Source organism: Squalius cephalus (genome assembly GCF_949319135.1).
Source record: "Squalius cephalus genome assembly, chromosome: 7".
Lineage (NCBI taxonomy): Eukaryota > Metazoa > Chordata > Actinopteri > Cypriniformes > Leuciscidae > Squalius > Squalius cephalus.
Window position 1 is genome coordinate 35,235,857 of NC_137128.1, and position 24,961 is coordinate 35,260,817.

The window sequence follows — 24,961 nt, forward strand, 5'->3', positions numbered from 1 at the left end:
TCTATCTATCTATCTATCTATCTATCTATCTATCTATCTATCTATCTATCTATCTATCTATCTATCTATCTATCTATCTATCTATCTATCTATCTATCATGCATCATGTATCTATCTAGCATGTCCGTAAATTAGTCAAAAAGATTAAAGGACTTAATGTTCTCATTCATTCAGGCACAAAACCTTGCGTTTGCATTATTAATTCATTGCTTTACATAGGCTAGATATATGCACACTTGTGAGTGAACTCCTCTCTCATGCCCCCCTCCTCCTTCTCCCCCTCCTCCCCCCGTCGCTGGCTCTCTTCAGTATGATATGTTTATAGGCATTGGCAGAGAGAGATAGAGCATTATAGCTGCTCCTGCTTGATAAGGAAAAGCAAAAGGAAGAGGAAAGGGGCGCTGGACGTCATGGCATCCAAAGACACCGTCGCGATTGCTTTTCTCACCGTGAGTCGGGAAATGACAGGTGATTTAAACCCTATAGCTCTTTTTTTCCTCTTCCTATCCGACATTCGACACGCGCACCATGGGATTTGTTAAGCGCGTCCCCGCTCGCGGCCGGTGCTTTGTTTTTTAGTGGTTTGAAATCCTCAGAGCGGGGAATGTTTTATAAGGTGGCACATTTGTGGAGATGTAATGATTTCTAATACAGATTGAATGTGATTAACGGTAGAATCATTCATTGCGCGTGTGAGCTTGTGTGCTTGTCGCTGTAATGACGGTCTATCTTCAAAAGGCTAAATTTGTGCAAATCGATCAGTTGTTTTTTTGTATGTGTGTGTTGCGTTTGCCTGCAGTGTTTGCGCGCGTGTATAGGTAGTTGTGTGTGTGCGCGCGCGCGCGCTGTTCTCCCTTTGATGTGTCTCTGAGTCTGATATGAGTTACTTTCAGTCCTTTACACATTTGCGGATCGCTGCTAACGCAAGTTCACAGAGAGGCTCATACTCTTCAGTCACATTCATGATGTGTGTCTTTAGGGCTGATTGACCACAATCATAGAGGCCGTCATCTTTGCGCACGGTGATGCGTCCTCCTCACACTTACTGACACACACATTGACACACTGAGCACACACTAGCAGTTTGACATTTGGAGCGCTCTCACTGTTAATTACCTTCACACATTATTATCTTCCTTTGGTAATTAATCCCTATTACTAACCCAGTATTTACTGTCCTGCTCCCAGCCATGCTCTTCAATTTCCATTTAGTGCAATTGATTTTTTTTATTTTTAGAAATGTGAACTTTACTGCTTTACCTTACAAAATAATTTGACCATAATCATAAAACAAAATCAAGATATTTTATCGTATGGTATATGTGTATATGGTATATACAACACATACTTTTACTGTAAAGTATTTTTTAAAATGTATTACTTAATTTTTGGTAACACTTTATATTACGACCCGCAAACAACTGCGTAAGTAAACCGAAATTACGGTGTACGTTTCTGTAATTATAGTGTACTTCCGTGTAGGTATAAGGGAACAATATGTTAAGTTTTGGGTAATAAAGGGGTAACAAGCAGATATACAACCTGCAAAGAACTTCGTAAGTAAACCGAAATTACGGTGTACGTTTCTGTAATTATAGTGTACCTCCGTGTAGGTATAAGGGAACAATATGTTAAGTTTTGGGTAATAAAGGGGTACAACCAGATATACAAGCAAATTATTTATAATGTAATTATTTTAAAACTAACAGGTACCTATTCTGTTAATATATCCCAGGCAAAAATTGTACGTCTGTTGTATATAAAAGTTTTTATCACATTTCTGGAAAAATATGTCTTTGTGCAATGTAGTTACAGGGTAATTTTGACATCTGTGGGTTGTAAATTATATATATATATATATATATATATATATATATATATATATATATATATGGCTGTATGTAAGCACAGTATGATAAAAATTTAATCTGAAACAATTTTATAAACAGCTGATTTCGAAAAACATTGGCAATGCTATTTATTGGCTTTTCTTACTAAACTACTTAACATTTAGCCAAAAAAAATAATAATTCTGCTATGACTTTAATTTAGAACGTACCATGTAGTACTTATACTTACCTTATCACATTGTATTGCAATGCCACTTAAATGTCAGGGCAAATATACTGTGTAATTAAAAGTTTTTTTTATTTTTTTTATAAGAGTAGCTTACCTTTCTCTGTAATTACTGTGCAAATAGTGTTGTTTCGTATTGTTACATAGTAAGTAGTGATTGTTACCCGTTTCAACTGTGTATTTACAGGGTAAGTGTAACTCATGCGGGCTGTAAATTAAAGTGGCGCTTGTTACCCCCTTGTTCTGTGTAGTTACAGGGTAAGTGTAACTCCTGCGGGCTGTAAATTAAAGTGGCGCTTGTTACCCCCTTGTTCTGTGTAGTTACAGGGTAAGTGTAACTCCTACGGGCTGTAAATTAAAGTGGCGCTTGTTACCCCCTTGTTCTGTGTAGTTACAGGGTAAGTGTAACTCCTGCGGGCTGTAAATTAAAGTGGCGCTTGTTACCCCCTTGTTCTGTGTAGTTACAGGGTAAGTGCAGTAAATATACAATAAAGGATCCAATTTAATTTCTGACTTTTATTTTACAAAAACATTTCAAAACACTTTTTCATCTTAATAAAACATTGTCTTTTCTACAGTATACTCAAACAACAAAGTAACACATTATACCCCCCAACCCCTTTATTTGCTTCTCTTGCTTTTCTTCTTCTTTCTTTTCTTGCTCTTCTTTTTCTTAACTTCCACAGGGGACTCTGAAGTTGAGGAGTTGATGGAGTCCCATTGGTCTTGCTGCACTGCAAAAATATGAATATATATACATGCTCTTAGCAAGCTACACCTTCAATTTTAAGTTGTCGAACAATCCTCCACTCTAAACATTTTGTGCCACCTGATATTACTGTAGTAACTGTAATTTTGAAGAAAACACATTTTGGTGAAGTTTGAGGCAGATCATGGGGGGGTTGTGACATTTTATAGTGATAATGACTGTAGTGCAGCAGAAAATGTTTTTAAAAAAGGCATAGTTGTTCTGACAGCAACAAAAAAAAAAAAAAAAGCATGAAACACAAACATGAGGGCTGTGGCACTATAGGAACAGCATATCTTTGTGTCATTGCAGATGGGACAGCAGACTTCATCTTTTCAATTTCCTTTTTCAAAAAATCACACTCATCTATGAGCAAGGTGATCTCTGCTTTAAGAGTGATAATCTTATCTTTGAAAGAAAGAAAGAAAGAAAGAAAGGTTAGACGTTTAAATTTTACTCCTGCCCTACTCCAGGGCTTATACTTGTGACCACTTTCCTATTTTTTAAAACATCAAATTGAAGAACTAAACATCACTGGTACTGTACATTATAAATGCACTTGTTAAAGGATTAGTTCACCCCAAAATGAAAATTTACAACGGACAACGGTAACAAACATTGGTCACCATCGTTAAGTCCAAATCAATGCAGTTTCAAAAGTCTTTTAAGTGTTTAAACGGGCTGTACGTGATCACAGCTGAAGAAGAGGTTGTTATCTAGCGAAACGATAGGTCATTTAAAAAAAAGGAATATATAATTTATAGACTTTTTACCTTCAATAGTTCGGATTGAGCTGATCAACAAACGGACAGGGAACTACGTCATCACGTTGAAAGGTCACGCCTGCGCCGGCTATTTGAACTACTATTCATATTCATCAGAATGTTATTCATATACTATTCATATTCATATTCACTGAATACTATTTCTATATATATAATCGCAAACAATACTATTTGAATTATCCTCCTACGTACGGTCGCATTGTAAACAGTGGGGCGGTACTTCGGCCGGCGCAGGCGTGACCTTTCAACGTGATGACGTAGTTCCCTGTCCGTTTGTTGATCAGCTCAATCCGAACTATTGAACTATTGCCACTGCCCTCAGGTTTGTGTTTCATGCTTTTTTGTTTTTTTGTTGCTGTCAGAACAACTATGCCTTTTTAAAAAACATTTTCTGCTGCACTACAGTCATTATCACTATAAAATATCACAACCCCCCCATGATCTGACTCAAACTTCACCAAAATGTGTTTTCTTCAAAATTACAGTTACTACAGTAATATCAGGTGGCACAAAATGTTTAGAGTGGAGGATTGTTCGACAACGTAAAATTGAAGGTGTAGCTTGCTAAGAGCATGTATATACTGTATATTCATATTTTTGCAGTGCAGCAAGACCAATGGGACTCCATCAACTCCTCAACTTCAGAGTCCCCTGTGGAAGTTAAGAAAAAGAAGAGCAAGAAAAGAAAGAAGAAGAAAAGCAAGGGACGCAAATAAAGGGGGGGGGGGGGGTATAATGTGTTACTTTGTTGTTTGAGTATACTGTAGAAAAGACAATGTTTTATTAAGATGAAAAAATGTTTTGACATTTTTTTAAAATAAAAGTCAGAAATTAAATTGGATCCTTTATTGTATATTTACTGCACTTACCCTGTAACTACACAGAACAAGGGGGTAACAAGCGCCACTTTAATTTACAGCCCGCAGGAGTTACACTTACCCTGTAACTACACAGAACAAGGGGGTAACAAGCGCCACTTTAATTTACAGCCCGCAGGAGTTACACTTACCCTGTAACTACACAGAACAAGGGGGTAACAAGCGCCACTTTAATTTACAGCCCGCAGGAGTTACACTTACCCTGTAACTACACAGAACAAGGGGGTAACAAGCGCCACTTTAATTTACAGCCCGCAGGAGTTACACTTACCCTGTAAATACACAGAACAAGGGGGTAACAAGCGCCACTTTAATTTACAGCCCGCAGGAGTTACACTTACCCTGTAACTACACAGTTGAAACGGGTAACAAACACTACTTACTATGTAACAATACGAAACAACACTATTTGCACAGTAATTACAGAGAAAGGTACTCTTATTAAAAAAACTAAACAAAAAACTTTTAATTACACAGTATATTTGCCCTGACATTTAAGTGTTATTGCAATACAATGTGATAAGGTAAGTATAAGTACTACATGGTACGTTCTAAATTAAAATCATAGCAAAAACATTTTTTTTTGGCTTAACGTTAAGTAGTTTAGTAAGAAAAGCCAATAAATAGCATTGCCAAAAAGTTTAATTTACAACCCACAGATGTCAAAATTACCCTGTAACTACATTGCACAAAGACATATTTTGCCAGAAATGTGATAAAAACTTTTATATACAACAGACGTACAATTTTTGCCTGGAATATATTAACAGAATAGGTACCTGTTAGTTTTAAAATAATTACATTATAAATAATTTGCTTGTATATCTGGTTGTACCCCTTTATTACCCAAAACTTAACATATTGTTCCCTTATACCTACACGGAGGTACACTATAATTACAGAAACGTACACCGTAATTTCGGTTTACTTACGAAGTTCTTTGCAGGTTGTATATCTGCTTGTTACCCCTTTATTACCCAAAACTTAACATATTGTTCCCTTATACCTACACGGAAGTACACTATAATTACAGAAACGTACACCGTAATTTCGGTTTACTTACGCAGTTGTTTGCGGGTCGTAATATAAAGTGTTACCTAATTTTTTGTTGAAATAAAGAGTATGAATTGCCTTTTATATATGCATTGTATTGCCATATATTATTTCCATTTAACAAGGCAATACATATTATGACAATACAAGGGTTGACACTTTAAATCACATAATATAGAACCAAATTTTGGGGATCAGTAGTCTATACCACAAGGGACCTTAGTCCCCATTGCCACAAACTCTGAGAGATGTTCTCATTTGTCGATTGCCCTGGGTATTATTTTTCCTTTTAGAAAAGCTAAAAATTAAAAATGCTGACCAGTCACAGCACCTAAAATATACACTTTCCATTATGCATGCTGTAGGGTAAATTCAAGTATACTGGGCCACTTGTAGACAACAATCATGTTCATGTTAATAAGTGACCACGCTATTTGAATTTTAACCTAAAGTCTTATGTGTTAAAAAGTTAAATTACAATAGAGCAAATAAGGAGCATTAACAAATAAAATAAAGCGATAGAATAAAAAATAAATGTACAGGATAATGTACAGTCAGAACTACTTTAGAGGTGCGTTTCCCTTAAAATAATTGCACAGCTTAGAACGTTCGCAAACCAATCAGATTCAAGCATTCAACAGCCCCATAGTATAACACAAAATAACCCTCCAGCAAAGTGATCCAGACCCCAACGTAAAGCTTATTTCGTGGCTACCTGCTAATATAAATGGATGTAGATTATTGATTTGAGCTGAAATTATTGGATTATGTGAGAAGACAGAGACATGATATGAGAGACATGAAACTGGCATGTAGGACAAATATACATTTAAGTCAATTTATAATAAATATTTGACTGCAAAATAATGTGACTGACCAGAATGGCATGCATTTAATAAGCTAAAATAAACAATGCAGAGTAAAATGATGTCATTGAAAAAAAAACTAAAAACTAAATGGTAACATTAATTAAACATAAAAAATGAGATTAGATGTGACAAGAATTGTTAGCCAAAGTTTTGAAATAGGAGAATAGTGGGCAAGATAGATTGCCTATACAATATGAAGGACAGTGATTGAAGACGTACTGTGCTGCTTGAACACAGCAGTCTTTCTCTCTCTCTCTCTCCATTTTCCCCCCCCTTTTCATCTCCTGCTACTCTCTTTTTTCGCCCACATTTACATATCCATACCCCATTTACCCATTTATGTATCCCCTGTGACTCACTGTAGTGGAAACATGTGCTCTAGTTTGTCCCTTTGCTGTTCTTAGTGTCAGTTAGAAAGCCCAGGATTCCGTGATTGGGTCTTACACAGATTAAAGTTGATTGCGACTGCATTAACTGTTTCTCTCACTCTGATCCTTCTCTCCCTCTCTCTCTTTTCTCTGTTATTCATTCTTCCTTTTTCTTCCTTCTCTGAGTATTTCCTTTAGTGTAAAAGGCATATTCCAGGAATTAGATCCCAGGTCTAATTTGTGTGAGGCCAGATAAACTTTGGGACGTTTCTATTTTATTTTCTGCTTTTGCTTTGAAGGTCATCTTGAGGTGCTTTTTATTTGTGTGTTGCTTTTTGATATGTACTTCATGCATGTAGAAAAACCACCTACACAAGTGGACAATGTGTAAAAATAAAGCATATGGGTGTAATGCAGTCATGTCATTAATGTAGTGATGCATTAATGCATCGCCTGTCTATTTTGCAGAGAGCATCAGACGAGTTATCGACAAGACATCAATCAAGTTGGTGATAGCTATCAAAGTAGAGAACAAGAGTGGCAAATCAGAAGATCGGATTCTGGTAAGGCACTAATCTATAATACTATCGTATACGTCCAGTACAGGTACAGTTCACTCAAACTGAAATTGAAACCCTCATGTTGTTCCAAATCTGGGTGACTTTCTTTTGTGAAATTCAAAAGGAGAAATTCTTTATTTCATAAAATTACAATGAATGGGAACTCATAAAACAATGCCAAAGCAAAGCACCACATATTATTCTTACAACTCACCATAGTCTAGATCTTCTGAAGCCTTAATGTAAGACCTTTTAAGAAACTGAAGTCATTCAGTGATGATCTTCCCCAATAGTTTGCTGTTAATTGCTGTGACTGGATCATTGAGTCAGTGAGTTGAACTAAATAACTGATTTTGATTCATGAATGAATCATTCAGACCATTCTGGTGCTTATTAATGCTTGAAAGCTTCCATCCTTGTTCAGAAACATTTTTAAAAAAAGAAAGAAAGTCAAACAGGTTTGGAACAACATGAGGGTAAATAAATGATGTCTGAATTTTCTTTTTTTTGGGGTGAACTATAACATTTTAAAAAACCATCAGCTTTGGGCTCTCTGTGCCTTTATTTTGTGTCTCTATTATGCAGCAGTAACAAAAACAATGAGCCTAAGACTTTAACCTTTCCTCCTCTGTAATGGTGTGTGCAGTGTTTACTGCCTGCTGGTTGGGTTGTTTTCGCCAAGTCCATTTGGAGAATGGGCAATGGAATCAATGATAAAAGCAATGTAAATGTGATGGTGCGCACACACACAAACAGAAATTGTTGGAGACCAGACCCCTGCTGTGCAGTGAGCATTACCGTGGCCATTGAGTCTTGTGTGGGTCGGAGGGACCGACCGACTCTGGAGGGAGTGTGTGCGAGATGAAGGATGGTGAGAGCAGAGGTGGCATACGAATGCCAGTGTGTGTGTGTGATAGTCACTTCAAGACCATTGAAAGCAGCTGGAGACTTAAAATGCCAGGGTTTGGAGCCACAAAAGCTAAATTAATCATCCAGATCGGTTTCAAACACACACACACACACACACAGAGAGTGAAAAAGGTGATGGAGGTGAGGAATCAAACTCATTTCCTGCTGAGTGTCGACAGATTGATGTTGACACAAACCCTGAGAGATTTTCCTTTCTTTTTAAAGGGGTACTTCACCCAAAAATAAAAGTTCAGTTATTTACAGTATTCAACCTCATGTCCTTTCGAACCTTTACTTTCTTCTATGGAACACAAAAGGAAATGTTTAGCAGAATGTCCCAGCTGCTCTTTTCCTTTAATTAGAAGTGAATGTAGACCACGCTGTGAACCTGAACAGTAAAATTAACCAAGTGAAATGTTTATTTCACTTAAATATTACTGAAAGTTCATTGTAATTTATAGGAAAAAAGTTAACATTGTTACTCTAAAATTGATGCAACTGATTACTTCAAATATTTTGAGTTTTACCGACTTAGTGTTTATAGTGCACGGCACGAATAAATGATGACCGATTTTTTATTGTTGGGGGAAATATCTTTTTAACCTCACCCCTCCTGCCAGTTAGCCTTTGTTTCTGTTCCTCTTTCTGACTCTGTCCATTTATATTAACATCTTCTACACCCCTCCCCCCTCCGCTGTGTCTTAAACAGCTCTGTTTTTTTTTCTTCTCTGTCATCGTTCTGTTCCTCACATTACATTCTTTACTCAGGCTCGCTCCTCTGTTCTGTCAGATTGATGTCAAGTGTGTATTTTCAGTAGTTTAATGTGCTTATGATTGTGGATGGTTAGAAATTGTGCTCAAAGAGCATAGCAAATTTAAATGTAGGTCCAACACTATGACAAGAGCTTGCAGGCACACTAAAACACACTTAGACACACACACACACACACACACACTGTGTGATCCTCACTTGTGGTCTGTCACTCGCTGCTCCTTTACCCCAAGGGTTTTGTGTGTGTGGTGGTTTGCCAACTGTACCAACCTACAAACACACCCTCATCTGCACATTCACACACACACACACACACACACACACACACACACACACACACACACACACACACACACACACACACACACACAGACACACACACACACACAGACACAGACAGACATATCTGGCCCCGATACAGCTGTATAGAGTGCTCAGCAAGACATCAGCTCAAGCCTTGGGGCACAGCTCAAAAAAATATGACTCAAACACACTTTTTCTCATACACGTTCACTTAGAGATCACACAGCTTAATGTGACCACACACATTCAGTATATATTTTGTGGAACCCACATTGCTGCCTCCACAGTAGAGAGAGATAGTGTGATGTTGGAAGAGGGGATGGGATAAAAGCTGGGCTTGGTGAACAGGAACAGGGAGAGGCTCACAAGAGGGGGCAATAGAGAGAGAGAGAGAGAGAGAGAGAGAGAGAACGGCAGAGGAGATCGGTTGTTTTGAAGCCCCAAATGTCGCCTTTTCTTCCCCTTCAATTATTTATCTCTGTCTGTCGCTTCAGTTTTTCCTCATGTGGAATAAAAGGCCAATTAAAGGCTGCGATCGCCACAGTGAGTGACGTGAAGACTTCCTCAGATCGAGGCTGTCCGCACCACCACGCTGACTGCTCGCCCGTACTCATGCAGAACGCTTACTAGCTGACATGACTGACTTTAGTGGCATGTCTAAGTTCAGATGCAGTGATTTTATTTGGATATTTCTTACAATATATTGTTTTGCTTTTTAAGTGTATGACTGTTACTGGGTTGTTGACATTGCTGGTAGCGTCCTGCAGTGTGACATGCAATTCATCTAAAACTACTTAACACTTAACTACTAACATTTTTAATTCTTAGATAATTATTATATGTGCAGTTTTATGACCTAATTTTAATAAGATTTTAATTATACTCACACTGCAGGACTAATTGCAAAAAGATTATTAAAAATGGAACAACTTCAGTCACAGCACCTTAATATTAAGAACATTTTAATGCCATGTTAAAGCAAAAAAAATAATAATTGAGAATAAAGTTTCAAGATTAATTTCAGATTAGGGCTTTTAAGAGGAAAGGGGCTTTAACATTTTGAGAATTAAGTCACAGTAAAACATTTTAGAAGAATGTCCCCTTTGGTGTCACTTTCCTTACAGCATCAATCTCAAAATGCTACAAATTTGTTTTCCTTAATACATTAATAGAATATTTTCCCTAAAATCTTGAAAATAAAACGTGTGTCTATTATTGGTTAACTAACTAACCTATTACATATGATTCATGATCTTTATTAAAGCAATATTCTGGGTGAAACTTTATCAACAGCATATTGACAGAAATGCACTTACAGTGGAAGTCTATGGGACAGCTGTTGTTTGTTTTTATAATTGCATAACTGTCAAAATGTTGTTTACAGCTGCTATTGCTATATGGTAGCTCAACTTGTATTTAACCCAAAATAATCCTTTAATGTACTGATGTGTGTGATCAGTTCATATATAAAAACTTAACAAGGATTATGGGTGTACCACTAGGGTAATGAGCTTTCTCTCCTCTAAGAAGCATCTTAGAGTTGCACAATTGCTGCATTATGATAGTAGACGCTGGGTTTAAGACGGGTAATGTGATACGAGGTGCTTAAGGAGAAGTCTGCGGTGCAGGGATAACCTGTGATGTTGAGAGGTAGTGACTATGGGGGATTTGACTGCAGTCTGGCCGGATGTGATGCAAGAGACAAAACCGATCCACAACAAAAGAGGTAGAGTAAGAGACATCATTGAGTAGATATGGTGTGATACGTATCCCTTTTGGTTTGAGTTTATCTGTAGAGTATGATTTAAAGCTGAGGGTAAGCCTTTGTTGAAGAACTAAGATGATAACCAAAAGATTGTAGGTTCAAACTCCAGAAAGGTCGATGACCACTGTACCCTTGAGTGTACCCTTTATTCTATTTCTATGCAAATACAATCAATATTTGAAATTGTATTAATCAATAGCTTTGTCTTATTTTCAAAAATACCTGAAATGATATTATAAACAGATAAATGTACGTGATAAGTAAAATTAAGTCATTGAGTGGATTCCATTCGAAAGTGCGAATTATTATGTCCTACTCATTCTGAAAGACAGCACTTGAAGTGAGCACTCAGAAGATAAAGGTATTACTGTTTTTATAGGCCCTATATCTCAACATTTTAATTTGAATTCTGAACACTGCCTTGAAATTCAAGCTTATAGCTGCGTGGATCTTTACCAGTACCAGTGTTATACATATTAGAACCTAATTGTATGAAAAACATAATGGGGAACAGAATCTAATGATGAAAAAATAATTTAGGTTTATGCTTAACACAAAAACGGTAAGAAATTGTAAGAAAATAAAATAGTTTGAAATGATTAAAATTATTATTAATTCCTGTTATTCTAAAAAATAAAAAATTATGAAGACATATTTTGTAAGTCTTATTATCTTCTACTACTTTGTATCTCAAGTAAATTTATCTTACTTTAAGGATGTTTATATATTTTCTTGGGAAACCAGACAAAACCAGAAATTTAGAAAAAAATATCCAATAGATAAATTTACTTATGCATAAGATATTATGGCTTGTTTACTTAGACTTATCTTTTGAAAAGAAGTGTATTTTGTCTTTCTTCACTGGCTGATTTTTTCAACTCAAGTGCAGCAAATGACTGAATTATGTTTTGATATTTTAACTGAAAAATAGGACAAAAATAATCACGAACACATTTTTATTTTTTTTGCAATGCAAATAACTAAGTAACATACTTCCTCTAGTCCTAATCTTTAAGCCCCTCCTCTCTGTCGTTCTCTTTCATTCTCTCTTTTCTTTCCTCTCTTGTTCTCTCACTCTAGGCTTTAGTTGCAGAGCTGCTTTGATTCTGAGACTTTTAATCATCAGTGAATCTGGAGCACAGCATTTCAGCCCTGATCTGTCCTATCTTCTATCCTCTCTGCTCACTCGTTATTCCTCTCATCTCTTCGCCTCTTAAGTTCAGCAGAGTTAAGACGCGGACCTGCCGCGGGAGTAAATCCACGCTCTTCCTCTCCCCTGCAATGGCTGACAGCCGAAATGGGTCCGTCTTAGGCAATGACACCTGTGTGCAGTGTGATGTGTCTGAGAAGAGATGTACAGAGGCATGTTTGGAGCAATCTGCTGCTCTTTTCTAGTCTCCTGGGTACAGCGCTGACGTGTCCCCAACACCCTTTGAATTATGGGTCGTGTTTGAAGTGTCAAGCCAGATCCCCGACATCGTATGATTAATATAAACCATCTCCCTTCTGCACACACAAACCTCTCCTCCCTCCTTCACACACACACACACACACACACACACACATCCTCATATCTCTCATTCTTTGAAGTCGGTACTGAGAGGTGGTGGATGATTTTTAGGGCAAGTGTTGAACCAGTCTGATCTCCTCAGGCTCGAATGGTCCATGAAAGCCACGGACTGAAGTCGCCTTGTCTACCTTCCACAATTGGCCTGTCTGCGATCACAGGATGAAAGTGTTTTTTGCTCTTTTACGAGTGGATGCGGTGGCTGGCCGTCTCACTCAAAGCGGCTGACCTCTGACCTACTCGCAGGACGTTGTTACAGATAAACCCAACCTCGCTTGGCCCAGTCTTGCTCAAAAATGCTTGCTCAACAGGGCTTGGATCCAATAATGAATACTAATGTTGATATCATTATACGCTGGATGCCGTATTCTGTCTGCGCTCGACAGCAGGGTGAGTAATGTGAGTCGTAGCTTAACTGCTGCATTCATTACCATGCGATCAGCCACGGTCCCCACCCATGCAATGTGTTAGGTAGTCTTTGATGTATTCCAATCTTTCCTTAATTGGGGGATCCCCGCTCTTCCATCCATCCATGCAAACTCGGTCAAGTCCAAACACCCCAGCGGGCTTTAATAATTAATGTGGCTGTTTACGTGCCGATCTTTTGTGTCTGCTCCCTTTGATAGTAAAGTCTTTGATGAGTAGACGACGCTTTCTGGTTCCCGAACTGACTTTTCCTTCCTCTATCTGTTTCTCTTGCGTCATCTCTCTTTCTCAAGGAGTGTTTTTATATAACGAAGTTTTCCTGACCGGTTATTGAGTTTTGTGGTGGGGTGCACTCTCTAAAATGTCATCTCTCTATCAATGGTTGTGTCTGTTAACTCTGACAAAGTATTGGGAACTTTCTTTACTCAAAACACCCAAACTTCAACATCCAACCCCAGCCGCCATCAAACCCTATACTAATACCCGCCATCAAAGCCTATACAGAGTCTTTATTAAGGAGAAATCTGGTTCTCTGGTTCTCTTCCATCTCTGGTTCTTCTTCTTGGTGGGGTGCCATTAGTAACACATCGGAGGGAGACCTTGAAGAATCGAAAGCGACAGGGCAGAAAAAGAATAGACGAATGAAGGAGGGTGAAGAAAACAGGGGGCCTAGGATGTGGGGATCGCATTGAATCAGAGGAAGATGGAAATTTTGAGATAAAATGAAGGGAGAATTGAAGTACATACATAGTAGATCAAACAAAGAACATCTCGGGAAGAGTGGAGGAATGTTGCAGAGGAGAAAAAGGGCAGATGGAGAATGGTTGATGTTTAGATCACTGAATCTCTGCCTTTTCGACTCGTTGGCCCACCACTGTCCATAACACACACACACACACACACACACACACACACACACACACACACACACACACACACACACACACACACACACACACACACACACACACACACACACACACACACAATGTGATTCCAGAAATTTCAACAACTCAATAGAAAATAGATACAATAGTTGTTGGATGGGAAAAAAGAAAATGTCAGTTTACATCTTGATTGTATGTTTTTTGTTAGCATTTTGATTGAGCAAGTTTGTTTTAATATACTAATCTTAATGTTAATTATTTTAATAATAATATATTAATTGAATTAATTCTAAGTTATGCTGTGGCCCCTAGTGGCACTCGGACCCCTGGTTGAGAATCACTGGTTTACATGATGGGGAAGGGAGGGACTGGTGTGAGGGGTGTCACAAAAGCCTAAATGAAGTGTGTTAATAAGGAATTTAAATTATGAATGAGATTAAGTGGTTTCTCCAGACCTGATCGTACTGTTTCAGGCACACGCACACACTTGTTCCCTTTCTTAAAATATAGTACAATCCCTCTTTTTATGTTTCTGTAATCCTCAGACATCACACAAATCCTTATTCCGTCCTCTCTGCGCCTACTTATCTGTCTGTAACACTGTTCGCCTCACTTCATAACACATGTGAAATCCATAAACAGCAGCACCCATAGAAGCGCCCAGTCACCATAATTTTGAATCGTTATTAAAATGAATTATTAAAATGCTTTAAGAAATTTATTAACCCTGTAAAGCCTGAAATATGAAATAATAGTAAGAAAAATCACATTTGGAATGGTATATTAAATCTTTAGACAATTTGATTTTTAAAAGATTGTCTGTGTGTATTCACATTTGATAAATCAGACTTTTATGGCTGTTATAGTATGATATAGGAGAATATGGGAAAAAAAAAAAAAAACAGAAAGAAAACACCCCATTTTAATTTAGAGGCCCAAAATCCAGTTTGGAGCAGTTGCTTATATTTTATATTTTAACATGGTTTAAAAAAAAGGTGGCATGTAAATGCATCATGTAAACCTAAATTTCTTCAGTCCAGAAAGTGTTCATCTTGAAATATAACTAACAATATAAAAGTTATACTTGGGTTTACTTTGAAAATCAGTAAAATTTTCACAGCAAAAAGACAAGTGTACCACGTCCTGAAGGAGGGAATGTTTTTAGAATAATATTAAAAGGCCTTTTACTTGCTAAAAACTATCAATGACAGCAGATGTGTATTAGATTGTGTTCAACAGGTTTTTCAGCAAAGTTCTGATCATGTTGATAATTCAGAGGCCTTCGAAATTTGCGTATCAAATAAGATAAAGTACGCTTTATAGGGTAATTTGTGTTGCCTAATGCACACATTAAACAAATAAGAGCCCCGTTGTACTGTAGCGTTATCTTTGGGAGTAAAGTGTTCAGTAGGCAAAATGATTAAACTACTTCATGACTTGGATTCAGTTGAACAGTTTGTTCTCCAGGGAAACCTAAACCATTATTTCTTTGAACAGTCTTGCACTTTGCACTTAATCTTGCCCTATTAATTGTGCTTTCAACCTCTCTTTTGTCTCTCAGGCTTTGGCAACATGGCGGCTGTACCTCATGGCCCCCAAGATACCAACCAAGGTACGGTAGGCAATTACGCACCACCTGTCTGCTCCATCTCAAAGCACTGCAGTAATCTGATTTAGAATGAGTAATGTTGCAAGATGCTCATTTTCCCCTCAGGTGGAACAAACGTTCAACTTCCTGGAGATTCGGGCAATGAACACCCACCCGGATAATCAGGTAGAAAAAGCATTTACAGGGCTCCTGTGTTTTAGCTTTTGTTGCCATATTTTTTTTCCACTACTTCTCTCAAATGTTTTGCTTCACTAAAGCATGTTCTTTCCTTCACAGGTTGTCATAGAAACAGACAAGTCCACATATTCCCTGAGGCTGCAGTCTAATGACCACCTGGATCAGATGATTAACCACATCAACTTTGCTCTCTCTCGGATCTTCAACAATTCCATCTACACGTAAGTATCCTAAGAAACCCACAGGTTTGCTGTGGTCCCACATAGCCAGACTTTGACTAAACAGCGAAACGGTCCACATTCCAAGAACCGCCCACTCGAACATAAAGCGACCAATCACAGTTTGCTTTGTTTTATTACTAGTGGTTTTTCACTATAGACTTGTTACATCCAAAAGTTAGTGCTTATATTATATTATATTTGTACTTTATACTTTATATATATATATATATAGATATATACTGTACATATATAATATAATATTAAAGCACTTATGGATGTGCATAACATATTTCAAACATAAGCACCTCGTGGTGTAAAAACAAAGAAAAACGTAATAAATGCTTATGAAAACTTTGGTAAATAATATATATTAAGGTCCTGCCAAAAGTTGTTACAGTATTTAAACATTGCAAAGTGAAATAAATACAGTAGTTCTTATGGATATCTAGTAATCTACTACTAACCTGGAAAATTCAGTTAATATTTCATTTTCACCATTAAAACACAGGCGGAGTGATTAAAAAAAGAAAGAAACCTATGTGCTCTTACTCTCGTAAATTGCATAAAACCAGCCAATTAGATTAAAGCTTGCCAGATCGAGCGGTCAGCGAACACGATGTCTGAGGCTGAGACTAACCCCGTTGACCGATCTGTATTTCCTCACACCATCCAAGCAGAGATGCAAATCTGATTTCTGTTGCCTATGCACTGTATCTTAGTGCTAATGTAGTTTTTTTTGTAGAATCCATAATGCTGCCTATAGAAGGCAGTATCTGCTAGAACAGCAGGGGTGTGTGACACTGCTGAGCAGTTAATTGAGAGATTTTCTCATATTCAGACAGTAGGAGATTAGAGCAATGCATAAAAGCACTCTTTTTCTGTCTTAGTATTCAACTCTCTCGCTCTCTTTCCTGTTTCAGCTCTTTGGCCAGGTGTTCACATGCTGGGTCGGAATAACTGAGATTCTGATGCATTGCGAATCCCTCTCTCCCCCTCCCTCTTCTTTTTCAGCCCCTCCATCTTTCACGCAGATGGAGATGTTACTGACGGAAATCGGAAATTTTCCCCAAGTTCTGAGAGTTCAGTGGAGACGCAAAGAGCATGTGGTGAGAGAAATATAAGTACATATAGTCCATGCATCCACACACAAGCTCATACATATTTTGATTATACACCAGATTTTAATCTCTCTAATCTCTTTTTCTTCCCCTCTCACCACTGCTGTTTTCTCAAAGAATATTTTGAATATTTTGCTCTTAATTTATGCCATCTACTTGGTTTTTGTGCTCTTTGCTTTTCATGACAAATTATTTAACAATATTTATTTTGCCACAGCCGCTGCAGCTGTAGACAGTGAAGGACAGAATTAAAACGGTGCCAAATACATAAATTAAGAAAAAAATTAATACAAAAGTTCAAAATTGAGAAGTAAAATAAAATCATTATACGGAGCAGTTGGGTAACTGGGTATAAGAAAGACTATGCAAATTACTCCGTGCCCTTCATACGGTGACAGGGAGAGATGCAGTGTGCAGCCAGTACACAGAACACAGTCCTTGTGTTTGACTTATGTAGACTTAAAAATAAGAAACAAAAAGGGTTTCACAGTCTTGATGCCATAGGAGAACACTTTCAAGCTCTTTTTTGAAATATTGTTAATATCTCCCTACATATTGACATATATTGTTCAAATGTATGTCATAGTGTCCCTGTAAACAGAAGAAAGACTACCTGTTTGGTAGAACAATGGAAAACTGGGAGTGTAGTGTCACTAGTGGCACAAAATCGCTTAGAGGAGTTCCACAAATAACTTTTTGTTCTTCAGAAATACATTTATGTATTTATTTATTAATTTATTGGTGCTTTAAATAATCCTGAGATGTGTCAAATAACTGTATAGCCAGCACTAGAACAGTGTTATTTTAGTATTGTTTATATACTATTATAGTAATTATAAATTTTTTTAATTTGCTTTTATTCTAATATTTAAATTTTTGTTTAAAGGTGTCATGAATTGAGAAATCAAATTGTCCATGCTCTTTTGACATATAAGAATTTTACTCTAAAAATATCCTGTAAGTTTCAGAACTCAAAACTTCCTCATTAGTCCAAAAACAGCTTCACGGTGAGTAAACTACTTCAAATGTCTCTCTGTGTTGTTGTTAGATCAGTTAGCACAGCTATAGCACACCGCCCACACGGCCCGCCCCCAGCCGCTCGTTTTTTTCCGGAAAGACTCGGTACAGCCAATCTTTAACTTATAAATATAATAAAACTAAAGACGTTTTGGAGATATGAAGGATGCAATACTACTCTATAGGTACTCAAGATTAACAGGAGATTGAGTGAAAATGAGCATTTCACCCCCCCTTTAATGAAACTAAGCTCTTTGTCACATTATTACGTCATCTCCTCAAGATCAACTCCTATTTCTACATCACAGCCTTTTTTGCCCCGCCCACCGATTTGCATATGTCATGTAGTAGTAAATATGAGAGACGCAAACAAAGGATTACAGCAACAAAACCATAGAGATGCCTCTGAGGATTGCAAGAAAGACGTTTTAAAAGTGCCAAATTGTGGAAACAAACTGTCTTTGCTTTGCCATCCATGTGATCCTAACAGTCAGATCACGTCAGAAAGACACTGTTGGGTAACACTTTAAAATACGGATCCTTCGTTAATGAATAACTACACAGGAACAAATGAGTAACACAATGTTAACAATCTAGTAACTACAGTTAACTAACAAGTAACTCTGATTAACGAATTAGTAAGTAATAGCACACAGATTTAAGTGGTAGTTCACTATTAACTAATCAATAACTACTATTTTTTTAATACTTCCCAGAGAACTACTGATTTTTTTACAGATTTAAGTGGTAGTTCACTAATAACTAATCAATAACTACAATTTTTTAATACTTCCCAGAGAAATAATGAAAAAAATTCACAATTCATGCAAAACTTAATAACTAATGCAGGACAAATTACTAGCACTAGATTAACATTACTGCTAGATACTGTACACTAATTATAAATATGTAATAGCGTAGCAGACTTATGATTTGGGAAAGCTGTCAATAATTAGCCTATGCACTGCTGTCTTTTAGAGAACTATTCATAAACTAAATAATTTTTAAGAATTGTTTTTATAAATGCACTTGTCTGGAACACTTACCCTGTGGCCGATTTTCCGGCATTCCTCTGGACTGGCTTTGAATAACTAGACTCATCATGGTGAGTACTGGAACATACTGAGTCATCAGCCATCCAAATACCAGTTATTTTATTATTTAACCTACTTCTCAAAATTGTTTTTATGTATGTCTCTTTGTTCATATGTATATATATATATATAAATATGTGTGTGTATATATATATCCTGTGAATGATTAGATGATTCTACCCTTTCGGGTTGGCTCTTCATTAGTAACTACAGCATGGAATCATGATAACTAGTAATGACTCAAGTGTTAACGCATACTTTTATAGGACTTACTAATTATTTGGATCCGTATTCTAAAGTGAAGATCATGTTAACTAACTAGTAATGACTCAAGTGTTACTACATACCTCTATAGGAACTACTAATTATTTGGATCTGTATTCTAAAGTGAAGATCATGTTAACTAACTAGTAATGAATCAAGTATTAATACATACTTCTATAGGAATTACTATCTACAACTTCCCCAAAACCTTAAAATTACTTCAGTGTTTGGTTGCATATGATATTTATTCTGATATTCATTACTAGTTAGTTAACATGATCTTCACTTTAGAATACGGATCCAAATTATTTGTAATTCCTATAGAAGTATGTAGTAACACTTGAGTCATTACTAGTTAGTTAACATGATCTTCACTTTAGAATACGGATCCAAATAATTAGTAGTTCCGATAGAAGTATGTAGTAACACTTGAGTCATTACTATTTATCGTGATTCCATGCTGTAGTTACGGCAGAGGTGGGAGTAAGTCACACATGTGCAAGTCACAAGTAAGTCTCAAGTCTTAACCTTCAAGTCTCAAGCAAGTCCAAGTCAATTTTGTGAAAAGCAAGTCAAGTCAAGTCAAGTCACTGCTTTATGTCAAGCAAGTCAAGTCAAGTCGTAGCTTGGGTCACAAGTCACGGCAAGTCATACAAACGTTTGATGATTTCACAGAATTTATATATTAAAATAAGTTAAAACTACATAAGTTGTGGACTATGGTTTTATTTGCAACATTTTTTTAAATATGCATTTCCACATACAGCTGAGTGGTTAAAAATCTAAAAAAGAAATAAAATTTCAAACTACATAGCCTAAAATGTAAATGTAACTGAAATTAGGCCAACATTAAAGCATGAAAAATAAATATGCCTCAAACATTGCAGTAGACCATTAAAAGATATTAAACAATTCACAATTCAAGTATAATGGTTCCTATGCCACCAAATGGCATTCTTCAAACTGGCATCCCCTTTATGGAACATGAACACATCCTTAACAACAAGTTAGATCTTTCCTTTTTAACAAAAGATTAACAAGAAATAAACAGTAATAATTGAATTAACACAAAACATAAACCTGTCAATCAGGTGGATTGACTATTGTACATTATTAATCTGTGTGAGTGAGTGATTTATTAATATTTGTGAATGTGTGTGCATGTGTATGAGTGAAAGGTGTATTGTTTGCATGTCCATGGTTGTGTTTGACTTTCTCTGTGTGTGTGTGTGTGTGTGTGTGTGTGTGTGTGTGTGTGTGTGTGTGTGAGAGAGAGAGAGGTGATTTGATTGAGTGTGATTGATTCATTAATATTTGTGAGTGAATGTGTGTGCGTGTGTATGAGTGAAGAGTGTATTGTTTGTTTGCATGTGTGCATGGTTGTGCTTGCAAGTTTGAATTTTTGTTTTGTTTATTTGTGTATGCATGGTTCGGTTCGAAAGTCTGTATGTTTTTTTTTCTTTGTGTGTAGGTGTCTTTTTTTTATGTGCATCCCCAAAAACTATCCAATTATTAGACACTGTACACATGCTATTATGCTATTAAAGGACAACTCCGGCGGAAAATGAACCTGGGGTGTAATAACACATGGGAACCGAGTCGACCGTTCTCTGGGATTTGTTTTCATGATAATCGAATGTAAAGAGTTTTATCTCTAAAAACTGATTAGCTTATAACGCTAGTATATGGGGCATAGAGTAAGTAAAAAGAAATCGCTAGTTAATACCACTAACAAGGCTCAAAATAGCCCCACACTAACACGGTAGCATAATGAGGGTGCTTGTTAGTGGTATTAACTAGCGATTTCTTTTTACTTACTCTATGCCCCATATACTAGCGTTATAAGCTAATCAGTTTTTAGAGATAAAACTCTTTACATTCGATTATCATGAAAACAAATCCCAGAGAACGGTAGACTCTGTACCAATGTGTTATTAATTATTATTAAATTACAGTTACATTTTTTTTATATTTCTTTTAACATTCAAGTCAACCCTGGGATAGCAGACTATATTGGTAGCATATAACTAGACAGTACAAAGGGATGTATGCAGGTAAGAAAAACTGGAATATGGCATATTTTAACATATTTTAACCCGATTTTAATTTTCAAGAAATGTTTTGTTTTTCGCTGTGCTTTTGTATGTAAGGGATTATTCAGATCATAAAAAAATCATTAATCCAAGGCACTCGAATATTATTAAAAATATATAGAAAGCCTTTATTTCATCATGGCTTTAATATTTTAAAATCAGGTGACAAGTAGTTACTTGCACACCTATGCGTTGCGGATGAGCCTTCGTCAGGGTGTGTGACCAAAGCCCCTTTCACACAGAGATTCCGGAAAATACACGGATAAAGTGACCCGAGATTTGATTCGGGTTAGTTTGATTTAGGTTCATTCACACTGCCAGTGATTTTCCAGAATAAGATAGTGCGTTCACACACAACCCGTAAAAATCCCGTAAAGACACATGACATCGATGTGACTTTAATGTCTCAGCAGCGTCTTAAGTTTGCTTATGAGCTGCGATTTCTCTCTCGAGAAACCATGCTTCTGCATTTTTTTCTCTCTGATTCGATCATAAACTTGCGCATTACATACCGTTTCACAGCTGGCGAACGATCCCGCGCTTCAGCGTCATCACTACGACACGCGGCTTTCACACAGTGCGCGTTCCTGCTGCGTCACGGGATTGTTGCGGTGCGTTCGGTTCAAATACAGATATTTATTTTTAAAAAGACAAGTTATTTCGAGTCATTTACCTCAAGTCCGAGTCAAGTCTCAAGTCATGAATATCAAGTCAAAGTCAAGTCAAGTCTTTTATTAATATTTGTCAAGCAAGTCTCAAGTCCTAAAATTTGCGACTTAAGTCTGACTCGAGTCAAGTCATTGACTCGAGTCCCCCATCTCTGAGTTACGGTAAGCCAACCCGAAAGGGTAGAATCATCTAATCATTCATATACACACACACACACACACACACACACACACACACACACACACACACACACACACACACATATATATATATATATATATATATATATATATACATACATACATACATACATATCTACATATGAGCAAAGAGACATACATAAAAACAATTCTTAAAAATTATTTAGTTTATGAATAGTTCTCTAAAAGACAGCAGTGCATAGGCTAATTATTGACAGCTTTCCCAAATCATAAGTCTGCTACGCTATTACATATTTATAATTAGTGTACAGTATCTAGCAGTAATGTTAATCTAGTGCTAGTTATTTGTCCTGCATTAGTTATTAATTAGTTTTGCATGAATTGTGAATTTTTTTTCATTATTTCTCTGGGAAGTATTAAAAAATAGTAGTTATTGATTAGTTAATAGTGAACTACCACTTAAATCTGTGTGCTATTACTTACTAATTCGTTAATCAGAGTTACTTGTTAGTTAATTGTAGTTACTAGATTGTTAATATTGTGTTACTCATTTGTTCCTGTGTAGTTATTCATTAACGAAGGATCCGTATTTTAAAGTGTTACCCACTGTTGGTTTGTTCGCTTCTTTACAGCCAATTTGTTTTTTAAACAAGACACAGTTTGATGCAGGCTTTTCAGAGACACTGAAAATAAAAGATGATGCAATGACAACCTTTAAATCCTGCAGATTGCCTTTGCTCTGGCATTAATGCGTTCAGGATAGAAAATAGTTTATTACTTCTAAATTAGGATTTTTTTTATTTTATTTTTTTATGTAAAAATGTTAATAACATTATATGGGGACCTCAGACAACCCCTTTAAGATTTAGTAAATTGGTTTTGTTTTATCATTTGTATTTCGATTTAGTTTTAATGAATTTGTTTCTGTTGGTTGCCAAAATAACATTTCTCATTTTAATGCAAGTTTGTATTCATATAATATTTATATTTGATTTAAATAGCAGAAGTGTTAGTTAGCAATAACAACTCTGCTCGATAATCCTTCACAGCGAAAAATAGTTTGATAAAATGAGAGTACTTTGCCTTCGGTGCTCTAAAAACCATTAAATCTTTATTTGTACAAATACATGTAGGGCAGTTTTTCATTTTTAGGCATTTTTTTTCCTTTCTCCCATTTCAGGGGGCTTTTCTGAGACCTACGCAGCTCTGTGCGATTACAATGGTATCACCTGTAAAGAGGAAGTGCAATGGGTAAGAGCTTACTTTGACCACAAAAACATCCTCAGCGCTAGCTATGCCATTTTCTGCATGTGTCACTGCTGTTATTGCACTCTAAATATGTTTTCTTCCTCTTTTTGGGTCTCTCTGCCTTCCTCTGTCTCTTTTGCTCTTTCAGGATGTGGATACCATCTATCATTCGCAGGACAACAGGGAGTTTAACCTGTTGGACTTCAGTCACCTGGAAAGCGGGTAGCCAGAGCACACAAATTTACATCTCATCTTAATATTCATGTTCTGTATCTGCAACCTCTAATTGCTTGCCTTTACTTTCATTGCCATCTCTACATCCCACAGAGCGGAGGTTTAAAAGCTTCTTCATTTTGGAAGGATTAGTCTAATGATAACTCTATGCTTCGTTAATTGCTTCGTATTGATAGGGATTTGAATGATAATTGACACAGGAATGCTGATGTCAGCCAGTGCTTTGAATATGTGCTGAATTGAAACAGTAATAATACATTTAGTCTCTTTCCTGTGGCGTCTCTGCTGACTTCCTGCCCGGTGGGAGTCATGCTGTTTCTTTTTACATCCGCCCAATCGGTGTCAAGTTCCTTCACTGATTCCAGATCAGATGCTGTATTTTCTGCTGATGTTGGGTCTGTGTTTGCAGGCTGAAGGCTGGTCCACAACTCTCTTCCTGTTGAAACAGGATTACAAATATATATGACCTGTGAAAATAAACGTCATCTCTGTACTTTCACCTACACGACCATACTGACTTTAACACATAAAAAAGGAAATGCACTTAATATATTTATACTCATACTCTGAGAAATGATACGGTTCGTTGAGCACTTTGCTCAAGGGCAGTTCCGGTTATCTGCTGAAAAAGATTTTTTTTTTCAGCAGTCGTATGATGAAACTCTAATGGGAGTGCAGCCACTTAAAGATCATTTTTGCATTTTAAAAAGAGCTTTTGCCTGACAAGAGTGCTTTTCATTTCAGATATACAGTTTAGTGAGTGTCTTTCAGACGATTGGTGTAATTTAGCAAAGGCCTTGGCTCCGTCATTGACCACATTTGCATGCTCTGTTACAAATGCATGATGTAAACTTTTGAACAAAATTGCCATAAGTTGTTGAAGCCAATATACCGGTTTCTAGAAATCTGAATAAGAAAGCTACCATATTCTTTTATTAATCTAAACTTTCTGTCATGTAAATACCTTTTTGGTTATGTTCTGTGGATATCTGCACATGTCCAAGCGAAAGTTGTTATGATTGCTAGAAGTAAAAGCTGTTGTAAAAAAGTAAAGCTTTCAGAGAAAACGTTTTGGACTGAGAAGACAAAA

At 36.7% G+C, this 24,961-nt stretch overlaps 1 protein-coding gene across 3 annotated transcripts in view; it reads left to right on the plus strand.

Moving 5' to 3' along the window:
- The first annotated feature begins 307 nt into the window (after positions 1 to 307).
- carmil3 (capping protein regulator and myosin 1 linker 3) overlaps positions 308 to 24,961 on the plus strand; it is a 51,059-nt gene continuing 26,405 nt past the window's right edge. For all 3 annotated transcript variants that reach the window (XM_079877764.1, XM_079877766.1, XM_079877765.1), the window contains exons 1-8: positions 308 to 468; positions 7,246 to 7,340; positions 15,528 to 15,578; positions 15,681 to 15,740; positions 15,852 to 15,973; positions 16,985 to 17,079; positions 23,570 to 23,640; positions 23,786 to 23,859. In XM_079877764.1, the coding sequence (XP_079733890.1) occupies positions 411 to 468; positions 7,246 to 7,340; positions 15,528 to 15,578; positions 15,681 to 15,740; positions 15,852 to 15,973; positions 16,985 to 17,079; positions 23,570 to 23,640; positions 23,786 to 23,859 (626 nt within the window). In that variant the 5' untranslated portion in view covers positions 308 to 410. The remainder of the gene's footprint in view (positions 469 to 7,245; positions 7,341 to 15,527; positions 15,579 to 15,680; positions 15,741 to 15,851; positions 15,974 to 16,984; positions 17,080 to 23,569; positions 23,641 to 23,785; positions 23,860 to 24,961) is intronic.